This window comes from Furipterus horrens, unplaced genomic scaffold (genome assembly GCF_987537825.1).
Source record: "Furipterus horrens unplaced genomic scaffold, mFurHor1.1.pri manual_scaffold_5, whole genome shotgun sequence".
Classification (NCBI taxonomy): Eukaryota; Metazoa; Chordata; class Mammalia; order Chiroptera; family Furipteridae; genus Furipterus; species Furipterus horrens.
In genome coordinates this window covers 27434078-27460389 of record NW_028327175.1, presented here as the reverse complement: position 1 = coordinate 27460389, position 26312 = coordinate 27434078, and the positions used below count along the sequence as shown (strand labels likewise).

Here is a 26312-nt window from a genome sequence, read left to right as displayed (position 1 = left end):
CTGAAGCTATATAAAAAAGAAAACCGTGTGGTTTCCTGCCTATGCAGAATAGCATTTTATTGTAAGCACAATATCATAAGATATAACTCAAATCAACTCTCTATACTGCGCAATTATTAGCGTCCTATGGGGTTTCTCTGATTGATGTAGAAAAGTATTCAAATCCTATGGCCATGGAGATTGAAACTATCTGGAGGTCGCAGGGTGCTTAAACATAAGCCCTGAAACTTAGAATACAATGGTAATACCATGAATTAAATGAAATAATGAGAGGATTTTCAAAAAGTCTCAAAGTGCATCTCTCACAGCCTCTAATAACCAGAGATAAATTATTAGCATTTAGATGTAAAGGAATGGGGCGGGGGGTCAGGGGATAAAAAGTCAAGGAACCGGCCCTTGACAACAAAAGGGCTACCCTTTTAATCTTGCTTGATTCCACTGAGGGACTTCCAGGAGGCAAAATTTAATTAAGTTTAGTGACTGTTTCTGTAAAACTGGCAGCTCTGATACACTGACACTCTGGCTTGTAAAGATATTTTTCAGTCACATACAGTAAGATAGTATTGATTCTTAACTCAAACCGGGGGCGTCCCTATTTGTGGCAGTGTGCTTGCTTTTACATGGAGAGTTCTCTTTCTCTATTCCATCTGCATAAAGGTCTTCTTTCCTCACCACCATCCCCTCTACCCGGGATACTTCTATGCATTCTTTTAAGACTTTACCATCTTTTTTTTCTAGGACATATGACAGCTCCTCCCTCAGTTTTAGATTGGATGGTAGTGTAGGCATAGTGACATGTTAAATGAAATAACTTGCCCCACATGCACACTGAACATGGGAGGGTGCTGCATCGGCACTGAATTCTCTCTGACTCCATCACACCTGTTTTCTCCCCCTGCCCCCCGTGCATGATGACGGGCTATGCAGAGCTGAAGAGGCAAAGAGCAAAAGGATGGAAGATAAATCATCCACACTTGGAACTGCAACCACAGAGGAACAAGCACCATCACAGAATACCTTCATGTGTCCAGGTTAAGCTGGTTGTTTCTTCTGTGTTGGAGGAACACACTAGTGTAAGCACGCTGGGTTGTCAAGTCTACCTTACCAATGCCACCGTAGTCAACCAAGTCGTGACTTATTAATCAAATTGAAATTACCAGTAAGACCTGCTTCTACTCTGGGGTGGGAATACTGTAAACCTTTAATATTTTTGTTCTTTTGATTATCAGAGAAAAATGATAATCAGTGACATTTAATAGTGTTACTCATAACCAGGGGCCATGGGGCACACTCAGAACCCATTCTACCAATACCAATTTGATGGTGATATGGAGCCATCATCTGACTTACTTATCTCCTTTGCTTTTGGAGATGCCAACCAACTTCTCGATGCCGCCGGCATCCCGTAAGGCCTTGGCATTCTCCATGTTCTTGGTGATCACTTCGTGTAGGGTGCAGCAGACAGCTGTCACTGTGTCATCCGACATGGCCTTGCTCGCTGCATTGTTGCTGTTGTTCCCACCTGGAAGCCTGTGGACCAGGTCTCGCATGGCGTACTTGCCTTTGGAAAAAAATAAAGGGAAGAGTTGAAATGAAGTCAAAATGGCAGAAGAGGGCAGAGTGAGAGGTGGGCACAGGGGAGAAAAAGGAACACAAGTGGTGAGGTCAGTGCAACATTGTCTGTTTCTACTGTGTAACTGTGGACGCACACAGAGAACACGGTATTTCCTCACGGTGAACGCCTGGGCTGGAGTTCTAGATGGACGAGGGATCGAACCTCTGGGCAAGTTATTTCATTGCCTCTAAACCTCAGCTTTTTAAGTTTGTAAAGCAAGAATAATAATGGTATATATCTCACAAGATTATTGTAAAAATTAAATCAGTAAATATGTGGAAAGCATTTAACGCACAAGGATTACTGAGGGTGCAGGACTCAATAGGTGTTAATTCACAGTAGCTTCCTACTTGGTATTCTCAGACGTCCAGAAAACATGATCATTGTAACATAACCTCGAAAATGCTTTGACAGAAGCTGTGCTGGGACCTGTATTATTTAACAAGAGTCAAACCACAAATACATGGAGAGCATGGTCTTATATATATGACTTCTGTGTTGTGGCCCTTACAAGGCAAAGAGAAACATTTAAAGCAAGGGAGAGAAGCTTTACAAATAATATATAACTAGGTGTCCTTTGAACTAGAGTAATTGGTTGATCTGCTTGTCTCAGTGACAGGATTTCATTGTATGGTTCTACCATATAACATTTCTTAATTTGACATGTTTTCCTTCATGTGAAAATAAAATAAAATCCAACTTTGTTTCCTTAATTCACTTTATAATTATTAATCTTGCTACTCCCAATGATAACAGTACTTATAATGACATCTTTATGGAGTGCTTTTAGCTTACAAAGCACTTTAGGCCTTACCAAAAACCCTGCAAGACAATTAATTCATCTCACCTGCAGCTTCCAATTCTGTTACATTAATTTACTTCTAGAACTAAGTAAATGAGTGCCTGTAGCAAAGCTGACTGTTCTTGAAGTTTTCAGATGAAATTGGTACATGTCCAAAGTTAAATCCCTTCCTTGTCTTCCATCTCCTATTACACTTATTTAGCTAGCACCTAAAAACTATTTGAAATATTTCCCCCTCTGTACCTGTCTGTAAAGGATAGCCTTTTTTAGCTGTTAAATTCTCTGGTGCTTGGTGCCTGGGGATAGGAAAGGAAATGCCCTAGGTGGAGGCAATGATATCTTAATTCCAGGCAGGAATAAATAAAACATAGGCTCTTATAATTTTGGTATCTGCTCTTATCCTATCTATGTATAGGTGGCTTATTTTAGCTTCAACAACGACAACAAAAAATGCTGATATCTAAATTACTGAAATAGGAAAGTGTCTTCATTCACTTTAAAATAACTGAGAAGTGTGTGACAAAAATGGTTTGCCTGAAAACCCCAAATGAAGCATATTTATTTTCTAACGACAGCACTTAAAATAGTTTGGAGAAGATCCTTTGTACATGGGCAGTCCTCTGAGGAAGTTGCTTTACCTATTTATCATTAAATCATACTCAACTCTGGCTAACAGTTTTCTTTGTTGAGCTCAGCATGCTGGTGATTTTATCAGTTCATTAGTCCCCAAAAGCCATTGAAGACAAACCTGAATTCCACAAAAGCTAGAAGGGATGGGTTCTTTTTATTTTTTCTTTAGAAGGAAAGTGATGGACGAAGGAGTCAGAAAACTATTTCAATTATTGTGCATACAGAGGCATCCATACTCCTTAGAGAATATGGAAAACTAGTTTTGTGACCTTGGACATCATCAAGGTTGAAAGCAAAAATGAGGAGAGGAAGAGGATTTGGCTGCAGCATTTAAAATTTTTTGTTGTTACTGTCATTTTTTAAATGACGGTAGACAAATCTGAAGATGCAGTTTCATCCTACATGGCTTTCTAACTGGTGAGCCCTTAATGAGATACAATGTGTCCATGTAATGTTCAGGTGGCAGGGACAGTCACTCCCCCCAGGACAGCCCCCAGTGCGCTGCACAAACACTGTCATTTTCCCTGTGCTCCATGGCATGCAAGACAGCAGGAGTCACTGCCATATACAGCCTTCTACAACGTGTTGAGGAAACCCATTGGAATAAGTTTATATCTAATATTTCCAAAATAGTTCACTGACATTTTACTGGGCAGTTGGAGATTTTTAATTTATTCTATTTATTAGCCTGTATTTTGATCATCCAAGTGGAGAAACAAATCAAGTAAAACTATTCCAAAGGGCAGAAGACCACTGGGCAAAACCTGTTCATTCTTTTACAGGCATACAATTGTTTTAGCTTTTGATTACGCTGCTGAGAAAATCTGTCTTTTCATACTTGAATCCTATCTTCATGTGAAACTTGGGTAGCAAGAATAGTTTTATAGCATTTTCTTGGGTTTAGAAACTTTGAGGTGTCTCTGGGGGGCGGGTGGAGAAGATAAGAAACACAGCACAGCCACAAGTGACCATGAGCGGCATGCCAATAGCAGGAGAGAAATTAGATTGGATTGGCTTTCATGGAAGGCTTGAAATAAGAAGTAGACATCTAGGATTTGTTCTATAGATCAGGAGAACCACAAAATATTTTACAAAGAAGATTCTTGTGCATCAAAAGGTTTCAGAATGATGAGACTAAAGGTGGAAGAAATAATTTTTTTCTTGACAATAAAGCTTTCTCTCTGAATGTTGCAATTGTAACCATGACAACTCATGGTAGCTTGTGCCTATAATTGTTCTATGTCCCATATTTACTTTATCCCCTAAGTTTCTAAATAATAGAAAGAGTGAAAAAACTAATCTTGTTACCTAATAAAAAAATCTTGTCCCAGTTCCACCACCATACCTCAGTTAGGCTTTTGGACTGAGATGAGGTCTGAGATTTCTTCTTCAGATGTAAAAGTAGTTAATTACCTTTTGGAGCCAATTCTTGTTTTTTTGCCACAGTGGTGGTGAGAAAAAGTTGCAAGGTGGGTGGGTGAGCCAATCTTGAATTTTCACAGCCTAACACCATTAAAGTGATCCAATTGCTTTTTTTGTTTTGGTTTCAAACAGAGAAAGTGACGGAAATAAAATTGTTCTTGGTCAAAGAAGGGGAGTGGCTGTACCACCAAGATGATATCTTTTTAGGAGTCTGGAGGAAAACCAAGTTGGAGTCTGTACATGGGACCAGGGACATTAAGGATACTAGAGCTCAGCAGTGCCCCTGTAATGCATGGGGACACTATGTGGATACAAGGAGATGATAAGAGCACAGGCCTCACCCTGTGGTTGGGGCTGGCATGAGGCTGAGGAGCTTCCTGTCTTAGAATGAATTTCCAAGGCCCACAAAATGGGCAGTGTCACCAGCAACCAGGGCAGACTGAAGATCACCCCTCCCCTTCTTCTGGATTTAATTTGGTTTAACAGTAGGTAAATAATATGACACAGACCAAAAGTCAGGGAGTGACTCATGCTGATGATACCACTAAGCAGGTGACTGTAATATTTCAGGACAAAAACGACAAGGTCTTATAATTACAAAGTCTTGGCCATGGTGGGGGGTGGGATCAGGTGCAGCAGAGCACCTGTGACCGTGATTCCTAAGATGCAGCTGACAAAGCTTGGGTTCCAGTGAAAAGTTGAGGGTAATGGAGGGAAAGAGTAATGAGAAATTTCTAGCTGGGACAATGAGATGGATAGTGAAAAGCAAGTGAATTCTAAAGTTTAATAATAATGGACAAGTTCAATTTCTATTTCATTTTCTCACACAAAGAAAAACCATGCACAATTAGTGAACATCCTATGGAAGAACCACCCAGCAAAACCCCATCAGAGAAAAAAGCAGCTCATTATGTTGACAAGACACCTAGATTTGTGAAAGCGAAGTGGCTCTCTGGCCCCACCTTCATTAGGAATCAATGTGCTTCCCATTATCCACCGCCATGAAATCAGGTTACAAAAGAAAAGCATGTTCTCTCTGAGATGAAAACAAAACCAAACCCCACAACTCGCCACCCGCAATGAACAGGTCTAAGGTATTAGCCCCTAATGAAAAAACTTCATTTCTGACATTTGCAATTCTGACATGAGAGGGCTACTGGAGATATAATTGTGTAAAAAAAACCCCACTGTTTCCATCAATGATAGATGAACAGTAACCTTGCACCTTTGCCGCCCTTTTCTCCCTGCACGTGTATAAATTTCAAGGAAGAACAATTTCCTCTTTTTAATGATTCTTTCTGGGAGTCTTCTGTTTAGAGTTGTTGAGCACATGGAGGAGCCCAGATACAGACTCAGGGACCTAACAGACTGTCACTCAATGTGGGCACTCCTTGCTCAGCTCCTGTACAGACAAGAGTTGGTGGGAATTTCATGATAGGTAACAGAGCTTTGCTTTTGCTGACTGTCTCTGCTTCTGTGTTGTTTGCTTACAACTTTGTTTGTATGTCTATTTCAGAACTAAGCCTATTTCTGGTATTGATTTGTGCTCTACCACGTAGTTTCCCCACTGGCAGCGACAATATTTAGTGGTTTTATGGTCTAACCACCTGCACTCTGTAAGGTGGCAGACAACAGACAAGTCACTTGAGTCCCTTCCTACACCGATTATTATCTCTTTGGATCATTGATACAGCCCTTTGTATAGCTGGTCTCTGTCATGCACTGTTATAAACTCAAATCTCTCAAAGCAACTTCAGAGAAAAGACATTAAAAAAAAATCATCTGGACCGTCTGCAGCCCTGGGCCAGGAACACCACGACTCCTCTGTCTCAGAGGTCCTGGCTCCACTTTAGCTCTTCCCTCTCTGGAGCTGCTAAAACTGACCAGTGAATTTTTGCTGAGATGGTCTAAATTTATTTATTTTTCCTTCAAATTTTCATTGTGTTCAAATACTCATAACATAAAATTTACCATCTTATCCATGTCAAGTGTACAGTTCAGCGATAAATTCATTCTGTGCAACCATCACTGCTATCCAGCTCCAAAACTCTTCATCTCGCCAAACCGAAATGCTAGGCGACTGAAACATTAACCCCCCACTCCCATTTCCTAACAGCCAATGCTCAACTTTCTATCTCTATGAGTTGGACTACTCAAAGTACCTCCTAGGAGTGGACTCATACAGTACATGTCTTTATGCGACTGATCATTTCATTTAGCATAACATCCTCAAGCTTCATCCATGCTGTAACACATCAGAATTTCCCTTTTCAAGTCTAAATGGTATTCCATCATCTGTATATACCACATTTTGCCTATCCATTTATCTGTTGGTGAACACTGGAGTTGCTTCCTCCTTTTAGCTATTTAAATGCTACTATAAACATGGGTGTACAAGTATCCTTTCATACAAAGCAGTCTCTTGTAGATGGCATATAGTTGCATTATGTTTTTTTTTTTAAAGATTTTATTTATTTTTAGAGAGAAGGGAATGAGAAAGAGAAGGAGAGAAACATCAATGTGTGGTTGCCTCTTGCATGCCCCCAGTTGGGAACCTGGCCTGTAACCCAGGCATGTGTCCTGACTGGGAACTGAACTGGTGACCCTTTGGTTTTCAGGCCAAGACTCAAACCACAGAGTCACACTAGTCAGGGCTGAATCATGTTTTTTAAAAAATCTATTCTGCTGATCTCTTCTTTTGGTTAGGGAGTTCAATCCATTTGCATATATTTAAAAAAATTATTTCTTTCAATATTATATTAATTTCAGGTGTCAACAAAGTGATTCAATATGTACCTTATGAAGTGATCATGATGATAAGTCCACCTGCCACCATGCAAAATTATAATACTACAATATCATTAACTACATTCCGTGTGCAGTACATTATTTCCCATGACATTTACTTTATAACTGCAAGTTTGTAGCTCTTACTCCTCGTTTTTTCATTGCAGCATTATTTAATAACAGCCAAGGCATGAAGGCAACCTAAGTGTCCATTGAGAGATGACTGGATAAAGAAAGTGTGGTATATCACTTAATAATACTAAAGAATGAAATCTTGCCATTTGTGACAACATGGATAAACCCAAAGGGTATTATGCTAAGAGAAAGATAAATCCTATATGATTTAACTTATATGTGGAATATAAAAAACAAAACAAAACAAAAAAACAAAACGAAACAGAAAACAACAGAAACGAACTCACTGAAACAGAGAATAATCTATTTATACTTAAAATAATTACTAATAAGGAGGAACCTATGTTATTTTGCTATTTGTTTTCTATATATATTGTATGTTTTTGTGCCTCATTTCCTGCAGTACTGTCCCTTTTGTGTTTATTTATTTTTTTAGTGAAATATTTTATTCCCTACTCATTTCCTTTGGTGTCTATTCTATAACTATTTTCTTTGTGGTTACCATGGGAATTACATTTAATATCCTAAAGTTATAACACTCAATTTAAATTCATCCCAATTAAACTTCAGTAACATACAAAAACCCTGCTCATTATAGCTTCATCCCTACTCTTTTCAGTTATGGATGTCACAAAATTACATCTTTGCTGTGTGTATGAAAACATTTAATAATTGATTTTTTTAATGTATCAGTCTCTTAAATTATGTAGAAAAGAAAATGTAGAGTTACAAACCAAACTTACAATAATATTAGCTTTTAGACTAATAATTTTTAGAAATTAATTACTCTCTTATATCATGGTGAAAACAAAAGTGGAGTTTCAAACTGTTCTTACAATAACGCTAGCTTTTATTACTACTCATGTATTTACTTTTACTAAGATAAATATTTCTGTATATGGCTTCTAGTTACTGTTCTTTATTTCAAACTGCAGAATTCCCTCTACCTCCAGGACATGCCTAGTAATAACTAACTCTCTCAGCTTTTGTTTACTTAGGAATGTCTTAATTGCTTACTCACTTCTGAAGGACAATTTGGCCAAACAGAAGATTCTTGGTTACAGTTGAACACTTTGAAAATAAAGTGCATGGCCTCCTGGCCTCCAGAGTTTCTGATGAGAAATCTGATTATAAACAGAGGATTCCTTGAATGTGATGAGTCACTTCTCATTTACTATTTTCAGGATTCACTGTTCTTGTCTTCAGTGATTACAGTATTCCCACACTTATCGTGGGTATTACATTCTAGACCCCCCTCGATAGGTGAAAATCCACGAAGTAGGAACCTTACATTTATTTTAGTATTTATATATATCTTAAGGCTTTATAAACCCTTCCCACACACTTATAAACTGTTCCCAGTCCCTTATTAACCTTTCCCACTCCCTTATTAACCTTTTCCACACTTTCATAAACACTACTTATGTTCTTAAACATATTCTACATTCTTAAACCTACGTAACTTTAACAACATACATATATAGTACTGCAAAATCCTGCGATATAGCGAAACATCCACGTTTAATAATTAAATATAGTATTTAAAAAAATCCCGCGATACAGTGAGGCCGCGATAAGTGAACTGCGATATAGGGAGGGACTACTGTATCTGTGTCATCATGGGTCTCTTTGGTTGACCTTATTTGGAGTTTGTTGAGCTTCTTGGATGTTTATATTCATGTCTGTCACCGAATTTGGGAAGTCTTCAGGCACTATTTCTTCAAATAATCTCTCTAGCTCTTTCTTCTCCTTCTGGGACTTCTACTATGTGTGTGTTGTTTCACTTAATGATGACTCACAGATCCCTTTGGCTTTGTTATTTTTTCCTCAGTCTCTTTCCTTTTTCTTACTTGGACTTGACAATTTCAATTGTCTTGTTTTCAAGGTCACTGATTTTTCTGCCTTTGAATATCTTTATTGAATTTTTCAATTATGGTAACTTTTAGTTCTAGAGTTTTTTTTTTTTTGGTTTCTTTTTAGGTTTTCTATCTCTTTAACAATATTTTCATTTTATTTATGTATTATTTGCTTGATTTTCTCCACATATTCTTTAATTCTTTGAGCATATGTAAGACAGTTTTTTTAAAGTCTTTGTCTAGTATTCTGTCATTTGGTCCTGCTCAGAGAGAGTTTTGTTGGTTTATTTTTTCCTTTGAATGAGTCATACTTACTTATTTATTTATTTTTGGCCATGTGATTTGTTGTTGTTAACTGGACATTGGAATCTAAAAATGTAGAATCCCTGGAAATCAGATTCTTTCCCTTCCCCAGGTTTGTGTTTTTTGTTTGTTTGTTTATTTCTGATTGTTATATGACATGTCTGTGCTGAGGATCAGCCTGAGGTGTAAACTTAATGTTTTCTTGCATCTTTTCTGAACCTGTGCCTTTCCATGGGCATGCAGAGTAACATTCTAATTTCCCCAATTTTGCATTTACTTTTGCACATACTAATCTCCAATGTCTGGTTCCTCCCCCATCAAAAAAAGAAAAAGCAAAAAAGAAAGAAAAGAGAAAAATGAAGAGGAAAAACAGGGTACCAACTCTGTAAGTCCCCTGAAAGTCACTTCAGCTAAAGGGAGAGGGGCCTGCAATAATGGCTGCCTCTGCCTGCAACTCCATGATCAGTAGCAGCAATCAGAAGCCATGTTGCCCACTGTGGCTCCCACAGTCTACATGCAAGCTGCTCCATGAACACATGCATAGCTGCCTTTCAAGGGGCTGGGGGTGAGGGGAGGGTAGCTGCTACTATGCTAAGAACTGAAAATGACCCAGATTAACCATAATTTACCATCCAAGTTTCCCCCTTCATTAGACTCCAGCATTCCAAAAGAGTGACACCAGACAGTTTCTACCAATGTGATTGCTGTCTACGTGGGGGCACAGATTCCTGGTGTTTCCCACCCACCAGCTTCTCAGGGTCCTCTGCCCACTGAATTTGCTTTGATCTGTGGTTGAAGCCGTGAAAGCGAGACAGTGATTTCTGTGATTATGTGTCTATAGGTAACTGTGAAAAGAGCCTTTCCTGCCTTTGGCAAAGGAAGATTCTCAGCCTTTACAATGCTCCATTGGTTGCATCACTCCTTTTGTTATGTGGCTAGCACCTTTTCTCTTCCAATATCTGGACCTTAATGTATCATAAAAACCTGCCATTGTGTACCTTTAGGACATCGAATATAAGCAGACAGTTTATCATGAAAGGGGAGAAAACATACAAAAAAATCTATATTTTAAAACTGGCTTGTATGGCTTACAGACCAAAGAGGTGAAGCATTCAAGATGGCATTGTTTGGTTATTGAAAAAGATTGAATGCTTCTTTACTTAGGAAAGCTCTGAACATAGCTGCACTTATACTTTTGTCTTTAGGCAAGAAGGACTTGTATTTTGTGTTCCCTAATAACCCCTTTTGAAATTACCTTCTCCAAATCTATAACCCATGGTCAAACTATTAAAACTTTTTAAAGTGTCTTTTACTTTTAAACTATCTTTTGGGGGGCGGGGGCGGGTCCCAGAATGCTGCCAAGTAACATCAAAGAGTTTTCTTCCTCACTTTATGAAATAAGGATGCTAGAACTAATTAGGTATGCTTGGCATTCTGCAGGTTTTTATTTGGTTTAATACCATTGTGAGAGCTGTCCTGTTTATCAAGCCTCCAATATGAAAAGACCTGGCAAATGAAAAAAGAGAAGTTCAACCTCCACTTAATCATGACACGTTATATGAACCTTTCAGTTTGCTTAGAAGCATGCTCCTTTTCATGTTAAAGAATGGCACAATAATGGTTAAGTTTTTAAATGAAAGATTCTATTTCTAGGTTTAAAAGAGCCTTCTAACTTGGTGGAAATCCTCACATACTCTTTATGTAATAAATTACAGGGTTCTCGAGGTTTTTCAGTGCCCTCATTGTCTAGAATCTTTACTTACTTCCATGGTAGTTACCGACTAACTCCTTTTAAAACTAAACTTGTCTCAGTTTTGCTATTATTGGTTGGGGTGAGTAAAGTACTCAGAGATATTCAACCTTATCATCAATAGCTGGTTTCTAATTTTCTCTCATGTTCATTGCAAGACCCTAGCCAGAGCCACATATCAGTAATTGGGTCTGTTGGAAGAAATATCAAGATGGTCCAATTAAAGAACTTCAAAAGATACTCAACACTTGATACTATATAAAACAGGTTATTAGTTACAGGCACCCCTGCTAAGTTGATAGCATCACCAGGAATGAACATCTCAGATGAGCAAGGTGTTGAATCTGGATTTCCAGAACTTATTCACTTTGAGAAACTAGATGCTAACTAATCCAATATAAACAGAACAAATATTAATTACCTAAATTAAGTTAAACAAAATTAATTGTGGTTGACCTTCTATTTTGGGCATATTATAAAAATCTTGTTCCTTGTACTTTCTCTGTCTTTAATGCTTGATTTAATAGGTTATGTTTATACAAATTAGAATAAAACACTTTAAATGGAATCTTGTTCTAATCGTCGGCAGCCGTCCGTCTCGAGAGACGATGGTGTAGCTTCTTAAGAGTCTATCTGCACCGCCGAGAATGGCTGTGCAGTCCGACTCGGGAGTGACACGGTATCTGTCTCCTCCCGTGTTGAATCGACATCTTGTGATGACGCTGGAGTGTCCTCTCCAGTGAAGCTGAAGCTACAGAGCCTGGGCAGGGTGATATGGAGGGTCTGCTGTTGCCCATGCAGCAGACCCCCCCTCTCTTCGCAGCTGAAGGGTCCAAGGGAAAGACGGAGTCAATACAGCTTGGCTTCAGGTGCGCCGCAGGAGTTGCTGGTGTTGACTACAACGTCGAACCGCCTTAGGGACTCCGGCTCCGGATTTTCTGTCGGGGTTTACTCCCTTAGCCTTTCCCCTGAAGAGGTATGCCGCAAGGCAGCGGAGTTTTTTTGGAGTCAGAGTTTTCCTTCTCTGATGTGCCCTGACTGGAAGATCGAACCAGCGACACTTAGCTCGCAGGCCGACGCTCAATCCACTGAGCCAAACCAGCCAGGGGTCTTGTTCTAATAACTCCTTCATAATTCATAAAAAGGAAATCCTTTGAAAGTCCATAAAATAGATAAGATGATAAATTATCAGGAAAGGTTAATAATAACAATCTTGTAAATATAATATTTGTTAATTGGTCTGATCTATACACTTAAATGAGCAGTTAAATAATACAAAAAATGCCTTGACTAATCTGCTTACTTTCTTTGACCATAGAATTTCATAAACTAAACTAGAATCTGTCTTCCTTTCTAATAGAACAATAAAAATATAAAATCTTTATTGATACTATACATGCCACATTTAAAGGAAATATAATATAATTAGGTATGACAAGCCCATTAAAAAAAAACAGGGCATTTCTTATGTGGAACTGATGCTATGACATCCTCCCAGGGCACTGTCTTAGACTATGCTGTATAGTTCAAGGAATCTCCACCCTACAGGTAGCGTGGCCAATAACACTGAGAAGTTGGAGCCAAGAGGGATGGAATAATCCCTGAATTATAGGTAATGGAGATTAAGCCTGATAGAAGTGACTGACAGATTTAGGTTCCTTGGATTACTGATCCCAGTAGATGAGGTGAAAGGTAACAAAATACTTCTGCTACATAAAGGGACCAAAATGACAATCCTAGGAACTATATCAATAAAACAAGAGTTAACTCTCAAGATGTATTATCATATAGCTCTAGTTTTGATAACCACACAACGATGACTTTGTGAATGAATCCACACTGCTTGCTATACCCATGTCTGTATGACTGGTGAAAAACCATCAAGTTAATAGTCACACATAAGGAATGGCTACACAAACATCTGTGACTAAATCTGCACCTTAGAGGCAGAACTTCAGCAGTGGGAGGGACTGTGAAGAAAAGCTGGTACCTTGTTCTGCCTCCATCAGGACTGTGTGTATATCATGCGCTAGTCACAGCATGGGGTCAGGAAAGCAGAACAAAAGAAAAGATCAGCCCAGGGGAATAAATAAATAAATAAATAAATAAATAAATAAATAAATAAATAAAAGAAAAAAAAAGAAATAAAGAAAAAGAAACACAGGATCACCCTTCTAGCCTTAGTCCCAAAATGAATCTCTGCATCATTCCCTAGCAGTTGCTGATTTCCCAATCAACTTTATCTCTGACATTTGTGATACTCAGAGGTGACAGACGATATGATTATCTTGAGAAAAAAACTGTTGATTTCTTACGCATCCATCCCTTGGAACCATTTGTAAGTTAAACATCCCTTTTCTCTGGATACTTTTGTCTTTATGTCTTCCTTTCACAGACTGGAAAGTGGTTGTGGTGCTACCAGCTCTCTGGCCTAGTCATGCCAGTTCCTGTTCCCAGAATGGGACCTGTTCATCCCACAGCCCTTTGCTCCTGCTGGAGTAGAATACATATTTCATTAGATGCACTGATTTTTTTTTTAAACGATGAACTTTCCTTTATCTGCCATTGGCTTTAATGGATTAAAGATTTATCGAGAGAAAGACAGAGAGAGAGAGAGAGAGAGAGGGAGAGAGAGAGAGAATAGCATAGTAAGATGGGGTCACTGGAGCCCAGGAATCCGTGGTTGCTGCCTGCAGAGGTTAAGACAAATTCTAGAAGAAACACTAAACTTCCTTATGTTTTTTTCTATTACCTATGATTAAAAAAAACCCCAACAGAACAGCATGTACAGTCTTATAACACAGAGGAACCCATTTCACACGGCAAAATTGGTGAGCAGCTTGTCTGAGACAATGAGTCAGACAATAACTCAACCCTACAAACAGGAATCATAGGAAGCAGAATCTTACAGGTTTACAGTATGTGGTAGGTGGTTCTTTCTAGACTTACTACCTCCAAATAAATAACCTATTCCATCTATTTGGCAGACAAAAGGAATTGTATTTTTTGGCACCTTGAGACTTTATCCAGAGGATTTCACAGAACTGGATTCTGAGAAACTCTCACATTGCCTAAGTGTCAGGAACTAAGGTAATGAATAAAAATACAGACAAGAAGGTGGCTAAAACATGCATATTTAATTTGTATAAGAATCACTCTAAAAATAAAAATGGCAGTTAATTAACAGGTTCGCTGGAGCACCTTTTTGAAATAAAGATAAATTGATTTTTGAGAAATATTGAAAATGAGACAAGCAACTGATATGATACATTTTAACACAATTTAAATAATTTCATTAAATATGAAGGATGGTAGCCAAAAGAAATGATCTCAATTTATTGCCTAATTTTAGCAGAAAGAAAGGAAAGGTGAAGATTTAAACACTGATTCTAGCTTCAAGGGAGAAGCCTAGGAAGGGTTTTTATTTTTAGGTCAAGATTGCTATGTAACAAAGACCCAGGGACCATCTTAGGACAAAAATTACAGGAGGCAACAGTGTCTCTGAGACACGATGAGATCAATATCTATGTAAAGCACAGATTGTTTTGGGGAACAGAACCTGAAGTTAGTCCTCTGACCACTGGGATAACAGTAATACATCAAGTAATGCAAGTCGCCTAATGATGAATTATAACATTGCATTCCCTTATTCTTGCTTTCTTACTTGGATCCACCTCTCTGTCAAAACGAAAATTAGTCTCAGTAAAGGGTACAAAAAGAGAGAATCAGCTATAGGTGTTCTTCATATGGGACGACTCAGATTACATTACAGAGTGGTTTTTAAGAAAAGTCACACCTATTGTTTTAGTTGCTGCTTTGAATCTCCCTAGGGGTATAAAAAGACAGGTACAATTTCTGGTCTACACAGAAGACAAATGTAGTCCAAAGAGGTTAAATGATGTGTGTAAGCTCTCAGCTAACTGGTCTCCTGGCTTTAGTACACTTCTGTGAGTCTCCTGGCCAGAAATTCCTCTTTCCAACTGAACCCTCTTCACTGGCCCCTCTGAGCTCTTTTTTGCAGATACAGTGTTTACCATCTATATGATATCTATCCTCTGTATGTCATTTCTTTCAGTCATTCTAGAGCCATTCAGTGGAGTTGTGTTTAGTTAGCTTCTGTATATAATTGATTTTTTTCAACAATAATAAACTGAGGACAGGATGACATCTGGTAACCTTATGTTTACTGATAAATCAATAAGCAATTTACATGGGCTCCTTGACTACACAAGTTAGAAGATGCAATAATAGCTCTTTGATGAGAACTGCATCCACATCCTGTTGCTATTGTTACCCACCTCTATGACAGAGCGAGGGTACTTGAGATACTTGTTCTATAGGATGCTGTATTCTAACAAGGGTATCACTGTAGCTTAAGTGTGGGAAATGCTACACTTGACACTGGACCCAGGGACTTACAATGTATATTAGCAAAGTCAAGTCTGTTAGCAGTCTTGCCATTAGATAAAATCAAACCACTCAATGAACTTAGTTTAACCTAGAGTTTCCCAAATTCACCTGAATAGAGAAACCTTTTTGTGCATGACACCCATTCCCACCCCAGAGAACTGAGATTCTGAGTGTATGGCAGTATATTTTAAGCACTGACTGACAGGAGCAGCTTGCTCAAAATACACTGTATTCCTAAATGCATCTGTCACTCTTGATTTCTCATCCCCACTCTCATACTTTAAGAAGAGGACTTCATAAACTGGAGAGAAATCTCACAGAAGGATGTATAGGTAGTTGCCTGCAATTCCACCTTCCTCATTAACCAATGAGCTGCTTATGAAGAAATTCCCAAGTGCGTGTTCTCAAATGGGAAAAGTTCATTGTATGAAATTTTGTTTCCCAAGCTGATTCTTCCTAGTGTCTCCCAGCCAAGCCAAGCATTGTTCTTCATGAGGCAATTATAATTCTAATGTAAATTTGTATTGTAGGCTTATGCTGTCAAACTAAAACTTATAGGGTTTATACTTTGATAAGTTGAAAATTTTGGTGAGTGTGTTTGTGCGATACTAAAAAAAAAATCAATAACTGATATAACTACAGTATCTTTATATGACTGGCAGTGAAATAGATTTGTTTACATCAGCATCATCATAAACATGAGAAGAATGTATCACTAGGTGATAGAATTTTTCAGCTCCCTTCGTCTTATGGGGCTACCAACATCATTATGCAACACTTGACTGTATATGAACTATTCACAAGGTGATAAATAGAAACAAGATAAGACATGAAGATAAACAATAAAAGACCAAACAGACACAAAGGCAGAAACAAACAAACAAAAAAATGAGTCTAGAAGACCAAAAACAGACCAAAATTTATTTCTACTAATCCCATTCAATCAAAATAACGAAATATTAGTTCTGAGCCCAACTGATGCATTTAATACAAGCAACACTCAATACCGCAACATTTTAGAAAAAGGGAAAAAGCTAGAAGATAGTTCTTTGGTCATTTATTTGCTGTAGTGAGATTTTACTTGTAGCAGAGGAGAAGGAAATAATAAGTGGAGGAGCTTGCATGAAGGATTAAAAAAAGCAGGAAAATATAGACACCAAGTTTCTGTAGATCAGTTGCCCTAAATCCCAACAAAGTGGCTGGTGTTTGAGTTTTCTTATCTATCTCTACAGGTGCATTTTTTGAAAACTGTAAGTATGTATCCACCTTGTGCACGCTGGAGCCTAGGCAGGGAAAGGCTGTCACCCAGGCTGGTCTGAAAGTAGTAACCCCGTGCATTGGCATTGGCCCTATTGCAGTCTCACAGGTTGTACGGAAGTGACAGCAGCCTCTGAGTGTCCTGGCTGTCTGCTCTTACTGCAGTGTGGTTTGGTGATGGGGTGTCCATTCCCTGGGTAAAGATGACTTCTCGGCAGTGTCACCTTTTGAAATGGAGACACCGAGCGTGCACTTCAGGCTCTGTCCTGGCTTTCTTTTGAGGCTGGTTCACTAGAATTTAAGAGGATCACTGAAAGTCTACACACTGATCTACAAACAGCTTAGTGATTATTAGGTGGGATTATGGTCAGCACCATCACACCAAACCAAAACAACCCAAGCCATGCTGATCAAAACTCAGCATCAAGCAAAAACAATGAGGAGTCTTCGTATTTAAGGAATGCTTTCTATGTACACTTCATAACTCAGTACGAGCTACCTCTGCTACCTTATTTTCAAAGTTGACAGAATCTTCGAGTATGCTTCCAAGAATGTTTGGGCTGCTAGCTTGTTTGACAGCATGAAGATTCAGTGGTGTTTGTTTGGCCTGACATGATTCCATTAGCTGCACAGAGGTCTCCAGCATCTACTTTCCTTCCAGTGACAAACTGCAAAGGTCAGGTACAGAAGCCGAGAGGTGGGCAGAGACTGGATAGCTGTGTTCAAGGAAGAGAAAACAGGGCTTGGGAAGGAGCACAGATTCATCTGGTGGTTTTACTCTTCCTCAAGGAAGTCGGGCCAAGGCAGAGCTGGAGAGGGAATCAGGACTCCAGGGTGGTGCCCCCTTGTCCACCCTCGCTGAAACCCAGGGTCACTGCAAATGGTACTTCTTTCTTTCCTTTTGCATTAGTTTCCTGTGACTGTTGTAGAAATTTCAACAAACTGGATGGCTTTAAAAATGAGGAATTTATTTCCTCAGAGTTCTTAGGGGCAGAAGTCTGAAATTAAGGTGTTGGCAGGGCTGTGCTCTTTCTGAAGGTCTAGGAGAGAGGCCTCTTCCAGCTCCCATCGGCCCCTGGTGTTTAGTGACTTATGGCTGCCTCACTACAATCTCTGCCTCCATCTGCACCTGGCCTTTCCCCTCTGTGTACCTGTGTCATTTCCTCTTCTGTTTCCTGAAACGACCCTTGTCATTGGATTTAGGACCCAGCTGGGTCATCTGGAATGCTCTCACCTCAAGATCCTTAATTTAGCTACATCTGCAAAGACTCTTTTCCCAAATGAGGTCACATTCACACATTCCAGGGACTTTAATGTTGACATATCTTCTGGGCAGGGCAGGGGAGCGGGGCACCATTCAAATCACTACACCCTTCTTCCCTTCTCCCCGCCAAGGATTTTTCTTGAAGTGTGTTCCTTTACCCTTTCTATCTTCCTTCCTTTCCTCCCTATCATGAGTGAGAGACTCAGGATTGTCATCCTTGCTGGTTGTAATAAAAATTAAGGGGCTAACGCCCATCATGTGGTGAAGGGCAGAGTGGCTGCTTGCTTCCAGTTCATGGGACTGCCTGGGGTAAAATGGGGTAAAAAATGGAAATGCTGCTGTTTAATAGGTGGAATTGTGTCTCCAACCCATTCTCCCCTCATCCATATGTTGAAGTCCTAAGTTCCATTACCGTAGAATGTGGCCTCATCTGGAAATGTGGTCATTGCAGATGCCATTAAGTTAAGGTGAGGTCATCCTGGAGCAGAGTAGGTCCCTAATTCAATATGACTGGTACCTTTATAAAAAGGACACACACACACACACACACACACACACACACACACACACGGAGAACACCATGTGAAGATGAAGGCAGAAATCAGGGTAGTGCTTCCATAAGCCAAGAAATGACAGAGATTGCCAGCAAACCCCCAGACACCAGGGGAAAGCCTGGGACAGATTCTCCCTCACAGCCTCTGAAGGAACCAACCCTTCTGGCACCTTCTAGCCACCAGAACTGTGAGACAATGAACACCTATTGTTTAATCCATCCAGTTAGTGGTACTTTGTTACTGCAGCCCTAGCAAATAAACACACTGAAGCATTTGGGTTTCAGTCCATGCTTAGTGCAGCTACTTTGAAGAGGAGGCCACAAATAACAGTGAATTATTTTTTCCTTTATTTGACAGATATTCACATATCATCAGTCATATGTAATTCTATGCTATTTGTCATTCCATTTCAGCACACTTAGAAGTCCCCTTGAAAGACATCCCTACCTTCTAGGTCTCTAAAATTTAAGATTAGTGTTTAAAACAAAATAAGCAAAAGCAAACATTACTTAAATAAAAATGAGGATTTTCAGACCACAGCATCACCGCTAGATTCTGCTTTGCCCTACTCTGTTCAAAAGAAAAGTCATTATGTGTCCCCCAGAGTCAACTAAGCACAAACCCAGCGCTGAAGCATGCAAGGAAAGCTCAAGACCAATCTCTCTAGGAAGTTGTAAAGAGCAACATGAAGCCCAGGTGGTCTTATGGGGACAATCTCCAACATTACTGGGAACAGAAAATAAAGTTTAAAATCCTGTCATAAGGTACTCCTGTCAATTGAGTTGCCTCATGAATTTTCCGAGTGTTAATTAGACAGGTGTTATTACTTCAAATACCTCTGTGGAGAAGGTGCGACTCTCTCAGGGAAGTGAGTGGATGCACAGGGTCCCTGCCTTGGAAAAGAAAGATTACCTGCACGCAGCACTCTGCTTGTTTCAGAGAAGCAGGGGAAGCTGTCAGAACAAACTCTCACCTGGCCAGCAAGATGATGTCACAACCAGGGAGCTGGGACATTGGTTCTGAAGAATACAGAAAATAAGCGACCTCGCACATACTCCACCACCAGTAGCAACAACAAAAAATTTGTTGTTGTTTTTTTTGTTTGCTTGTTTGTTTTTCCATGTAAAAGGCATCATGCTGAGCTCTGGGTTTATGACAAGGCAAACAATTACCCACTCAGGGCTTGTCAAACTGAGGGAGGGACAAGATACATGTATATTTAGGTGTGTGGACAGTATGAAAAGCATACATAAATACTATGACTTTATTCTTTGGGAAGTCAATAAAAACAGAAATATCAATGTAGTTCACTCCTGGATCTCTAGTATTGTTATAGCAGGCAGTTGATATTAACAAAAAGGAAAGGAGCAAAGGGAACCAGACATCTGGTTGAGCCAGATTAACTAGGAAGAAAAGTTTCACAGTCACTCCCAGCATCTGAGTAGGCAGGAAAGATGTGTCCCAGTCACCCCAGAAAGCAATTGGCCCTGTCCCACCAGATTAACAGAGGATGGAGAAAATGACGAAGGGAAATTCCTTTCACTGAGGGCATGTGCCATAGAAACCAAGATCATGACCAAAAAGGGGGAGGTGACTAGCCTGGCAAAATCTGGACAAAGACTGGATAGGACAAGGGCGCAAAACTATGGAAGATCCAGGAAAGGGATTGCACAGGGAGGGCACAGGTACAGCCCCACAAAAAGCCAGGAAAGAGAGTGGATAGTTTGAAACAAAGCTTGCTCTTTCTCCGAACCCAAGGAAACATATGAAAGCTAGACAACGGACCCAGTGCATTCCCTCCTTGGAGCTCGCCCATGACCTTCTCTCGGCACATACTCTTTGCCTTCTCTTCTCCTAAACTCTAAGGGTCCTGTGAAACTTGCAACCATGGGAGAAGCAAGAAGCAACAGAGGATCCTCCTTTAGCTTCTGTAACTTCCTTTCCTGAGTCCATGCAGCCGTTACTATAGCCTGCCTGCTCTGCCTCTCCAAGGAGGGTGTACTAACTCTTTTGGTCTACTAAGTCTTGCCACTATCGCTTAAAATCCACCTACTTATGTGTCCCTGAAATTCTTTTCTGTGACACCACAGAAGAATCCTATTTCCAGACCATGCTGGAGCATCTTCTCTGGTCCCGGTCCTCCTTCAGTAACAATACAGGTCTGAAGATGCCTTCATAGCTGCAAATCAGTTATATTTTTATCCTTGTATATTTAAACTGGGATCATGCACCCAAGTATGTCACTCTTCTGCTGACCACATCCATGGCCCCTGTCAGTTACCAGATAAAACACAGGCTCTTGGGGCTGGTGAACAGGGTGCTGCAGGTCTCGGGAGCTCCTTTCTTCACACCCAGGAACCCCACTTGCAATTTTGTAAATATTGCACAGGAGTTGGGGCACTGGGGTTTACCTCCTATTATTCTTGTTTCCTATGTTGTTCATTCACAGCATTTAGGAGAGTGGTCCTAAATCCCCTGCTCTGGAGGCTGCTTTAACTGCCCCTCCCCCTCCATAAATCCAGGCTTCTCTCTAACAACATGTACATGAGGGTCTGCTTACCTCAGTGACCTCCTTGAAGCAAGGGTTACTGGTGCTGTCACCTGAGCTTCTGGTACCTAGGACTGGCCTGGATCAAGGTAGGCATTCCACAAACATAGCACTAAATGATGCCTCATCCAAACTCTAGGTCTGAAAGTAGCTATGAACAAACACACCAGAACCCTGCTCAAACCTATCTACTGCAAACACCAGGCAGCATCCCAAGGTGGTATTTAAAACTGAAGCATAAACTACATTCCCCTAGTAGAGGTAATTGTTTTCAGAGACTTGAATGGTCTCTAATGTTAAGTCAGTCCTAAATTTAATGTTATGTTATTTTATTTTCACCATAAAGTCTTGCATGCATATATCTTCCAGTAATGAGTTTGGTTGCCTGGGAAACCAGAGGGTCTGTGTGGAGAGAGAATTGACTTGGAGAGAATTGGCCTCAGAAGTGTTTCTGGACCATTTTCTCATGGTGCAGTTGTCCATCCCACGGACACACATCAGACACACTTGAGCTGCTGGAACCCACCCACCTAGCACTGCCCTCCTGAGGAGACAACAGTGAGAGGAAGGGGGCTCAAGCACACTGAGAGGACATGATGCAATTACTTGTGTGTGTGTGGGTCATATATGTGCTGTTTCCTGCTAATTTCATTGGCCACCAACGGTAGTGCTTTGATAGGTTTCCTAGAAATGATGATTTTCAGAATTATCAGAAAAAAAGGAATAAAGTGGTTGGGGGAAGATGGGATTGATCAGGTTTCCAGGGCTCCTTGGGAGATGTTTGCACAGGATCTGGAGCAGGTTTCCTCAACCTCAGCTCTCTTGATAGCTTGGGTTTTGGATCCTGCTTCCTTGTGGGAGTTTGTCCTGAATACTGTGGAATGGTTTGCAGCATCCTTGGTCTCTACATGCTACATGCCAGTAGCAAATTCACTACCCACACCAGGTGTGATGATGTGATGAGAATAGTTGTATCTAGAATTGCCCAATATCCCCTGGGGGGCAAAATGCCCCTTGTTGAGAGCCACTTCCCTAGAGATTCATAGGAAGGAGAGATCAGGTGTCTTAGCTTGGGCTGCTATAACCAAATGCCACTGCCTATGTGGCTTAACCAACAGACATTTGTTGCTCACAGTTCTAGAAGCTGGAAGTCCAAGATCAAGGTGCTGGTAGATTACGTTCTTGGTGTTCCAGACTGGTAGGTAGCACTTTCTGTGTGTGCTCATGTGGCCTTTCCTTGGTGCATGTGTATGGAGAGAAAAATCTCTTCTTATATGGGAAACTTTAGTGAGGGTCTCACCCTCAAGACACAATGTAAACCTAATCATCTTCCAAAAACCCCATCTCCAAATACCATCACATCAGGGTCAGAGCTTCACCATATACATATTTGGGGAAGACACAAACCTTACCTCATAACACCAGGTAGCTACTAGAAGTGGGTGAAGGTAAGTTACTTTCTGAAAGTCATAGAACAGTAATGTGAGGGAGCTGAAAGGAAGATTCTTTTTGTCAAAGTCTCCTCATGTCTATTCTGATCTTCTCACTTCTCCTCAGTAACTGCATAAGCCCTGGGAACTTCATGCCTCGTGGGCTTTGGGAGCTTTTGTGTGATTAGAGGGGCAGATGAGGGTTGCGATTTGGTATAACTGGCATAATAAAGATTGCTTGTCAAATTGCCCCTCTCACTTGTCTGCAGAGTTCAATGGTGAGAAATGCATGCAGAGAAAAATAAATCTCTAAACATGCATTGGCATGGACAATATACTAAATATACTAATTTTCAACCTGAAAAATGAAAATATAAGACTTGTCAAATGTGTTATGATAACTCCCTTGCTCACCAGAGGCAAGGCAATAGCACCCTCCCCAAGAAGATCCTGGCAAGTCCTGGAGTTTATACCACTCAGGAGGCATGTTTACCATTTACTGATGCATTGCCGACATATGTCTGTCATTATCTATAAGGTTCACCAAAAATTCTTCCACATCTGGAAATACTTTCCATTTTCCAGACACCAACCCAGTCCCTTGTGCAAGGTATCTGTTCAGTAAATTGTGTCCATACTCCTTGTGCAACGTATCATAAAGAGTGCTCTTTCCATAAGGAGGAAATATCTCACCATTTTTGTCTCCTGGTAGTCATTTTATTTAGGTACTAAATTTGTGAACCACAAGCTATTCATTGTCTTAATGAAGATATGTACTGTTTTCCCCACAAGGTTGCTCACAACTGTTAACAAATAACAATGGAGATAATTTCCAGTTCATAGTAGGGCCTAATACATGTTCAATGAAAGAGTCTACTGAGTTGAATAAAGGGCCACTTCAAGAATCTAGTCTTAGAAATTTGTTATTTAAATAGTTTAGCCCATGGAATTTTAACTGGATGCTCTTTCTTCTTCCCTCCTTACCAAGCTGATATATTTCCTTCCTCTTTCATGCCACGTTGTTTCTCAGTTCTGCTTGTTCTAGACCTTTAGATCTAGATTTCATGAAGACTTCTTTGGAAAAAAAAAAAAAAACCACACTCAGGTATCCATCAACTCAGTTCCCAATGTGAAACATCCAATGAGACACCAAATCATGTTATATCTTTCTCAGTGGCTAAGTCCCAGGTTCTTATATTTCCACGATGCTTTCCTTTACAATTAGTGCCCACTGCTGCAGACTAGCCTATATATTTAACACTGATGGGGGAAAAAATCTGCAATAGACAATTCACTCCAATAATTCATTACCTGCTGATGTTTAGTTTTATTACAAATGTAACTAAAATCTCATTTAAATTAAAGTGTACTTCAGAATCAGAGAGTTCTGTTACATTATAACTTTCACATATATCCCCACTGGAAGACTGAATATACAAATGGCTAGAATTTTGATCCACGACCTGCAGCAACCTGCCCAGGAAACCAACCGTTTATCTCTAGTAGACCCAGTAAGCCAGCCTGGTATGAATCAGACTTGGGGAAGCCAGACTGCTACCTCTAGTGACAACCTAGGAAGTTAAACAACAATAACAATTGGCCCCAAATGGCTAGGACTTGATTAATAACTGGCAGCTTCCCTAATTTAGGAACCAATTTAGGACCAACCAGAGAAAGTCAAATGTGCTCCCCTAACCAATTACACAGGATACCCCGCTTCTAACAAACTCTCCTCCAGCTTCCCCAGGCCAGCAGCCTCCCATGAATCAGGGCAGCCCTGAAGCCTTCTCCGTTCTCTTGCTAGGAAGCTTCCCCACTCCTCTGCCTGCCTGTGAATCTCTGCCAAACACAGGTGATGGTGGCTGACTTCCTTGCTATAGGAAGCTCAGAACAGATAGCCTTTGCCCTTTCTCATTTGGTTGCTCTTTGTTTATTCCCAGAGCGCCCACCCCATGGGCCAGCATGAGAACATGTGCATTCTTAAGTAAATTGCCCATGTTGGCTAGTGGCTTTCTTTCTCAAGGGTCTCAAGGGAGCTCTTTATTAAGAAATGCTGCCATCTCTACAAGGGAACACAGCACCTGTCTGGTGGTTAAGAGCACCAGTGGGCACCCATGAAGAGTAGAACGTGCAGATACAAGAGCTAATTGAAATTAAAGAGAATTCTGGATGGAGGACAAGTAATCAGCCAAACTGAAACTTGGCCAGGGCAGCAAGCATGTGAAAACTGGAGTGGTGACACCTGGTTCATGTCACTAATCTTGGTAGGAAGTGGAGATGAACTGACAAGGACCTTGGCTCTGACTGACTGGAGCTGTTACCACACTGTGAGCCACTGGTGCAATCTTGTGCATTTGGAATGTCTCTTGGTGTGTCTACTTCTAGTAAGAAAGAAAGAAAAAAAAAACAAACAAACAGAAAAATGCAGACATTTGACACTAAGAAAAAGCTTGAAAGATATATGAAAATTTTTCTTATAACTGAGAAATCATAATTGCAGATTTTTTTATGAGAATGGAGATATTTCCCTTCATTTTTTTAGAATTAGATTTTTTATAGCTATAGATCTTGTAATGTCTGTTCTCTATGAATTTATAGAGTGAAAAACAACTCTTTGTTCTTTCAACAAATAGTTACTGCTAGTCTGAGCTTTTGTTGACCCTGGACTTATTCAAAGGACAAGTAAGAGTGACATGATCAGACTTGTGTCCCAAATCAACTAAGAATTCACTTCAAACTAAATTTTCCTTTAAAAATACTCAATTTTTACTTATTGTTTCTTCACAATGTAAAGCTGTGTGTTTAATAAGAATTGTTACTCCATTATGTTTATTTTCTGTGACCTCCCACAGTACTTAAAGGATCCACTGTAATACAAATATCTGTGGATACAGAAGTGTGGTTTCAAATGGGCTGGTTCTCGTCTCCAGCAGAAGGACCCACTCTCTGAGAGCAGAGATCACCTGTCATACTTTTCATGCCAACTTTGGAGGCAGTAATTGAGTGTGGATGCAGCGGTAGAAACACTAGAGCCAAGTTAAATAAAAATAAATTGTGGTAATTAATAGCTTTGTATCACCTGGGCTTTTGTTTCCTCTCAATGTCATCTGTCTACCATGAAAGAGAACAATTCTCGAGATACCCATCTCCTTGTAGGCCATGGAGAACTAAAATCTGCTAACCCCAGTCCCAATTACCCACCATCCCTTCCTGCATGCACACAGCTTATATAACAAGGGTACAAGCACAGCTTCTTGTCTTCATTAATATCACTTTATAATCTCACTGTTTTCTTGAAGAGATTCTTGCCCAGGCAAATAACCCGATTTTTCAATATAGAAATTTGTGGAAAGACGTGAGTGGAAAGCATCAATGAACCATTTGTACCCTACAACTTTTTGAATTCCTTTTCCTATCAATCCTGAACTTGCCTTAAACCAGACTTCAAATTCTCAACAAAATCTGATGTCACCTCACTTAAGACACTGACAATGCTCCATTGAGTGGTGTGGTCCCTCACCATGGTGAGCAATAAGTGCAGCTCTGTTT

The 26312-nt window shown here is 40.0% G+C and overlaps 1 protein-coding gene across 4 annotated transcripts in view; it reads right to left on the bottom strand.

The window, feature by feature from the left end:
* The window catches only part of CTNND2 (catenin delta 2), an 821463-nt gene that overhangs the window by 44557 nt on the left and 750594 nt on the right, over positions 1 to 26312 (bottom strand). For all 4 annotated transcript variants that reach the window (XM_090276223.1, XM_090276225.1, XM_090276224.1 and 1 more), the window contains one exon: positions 1351 to 1561. In XM_090276223.1, coding sequence (XP_090132349.1) covers positions 1351 to 1561 — 211 coding nt within the window. The remainder of the gene's footprint in view (positions 1 to 1350; positions 1562 to 26312) is intronic.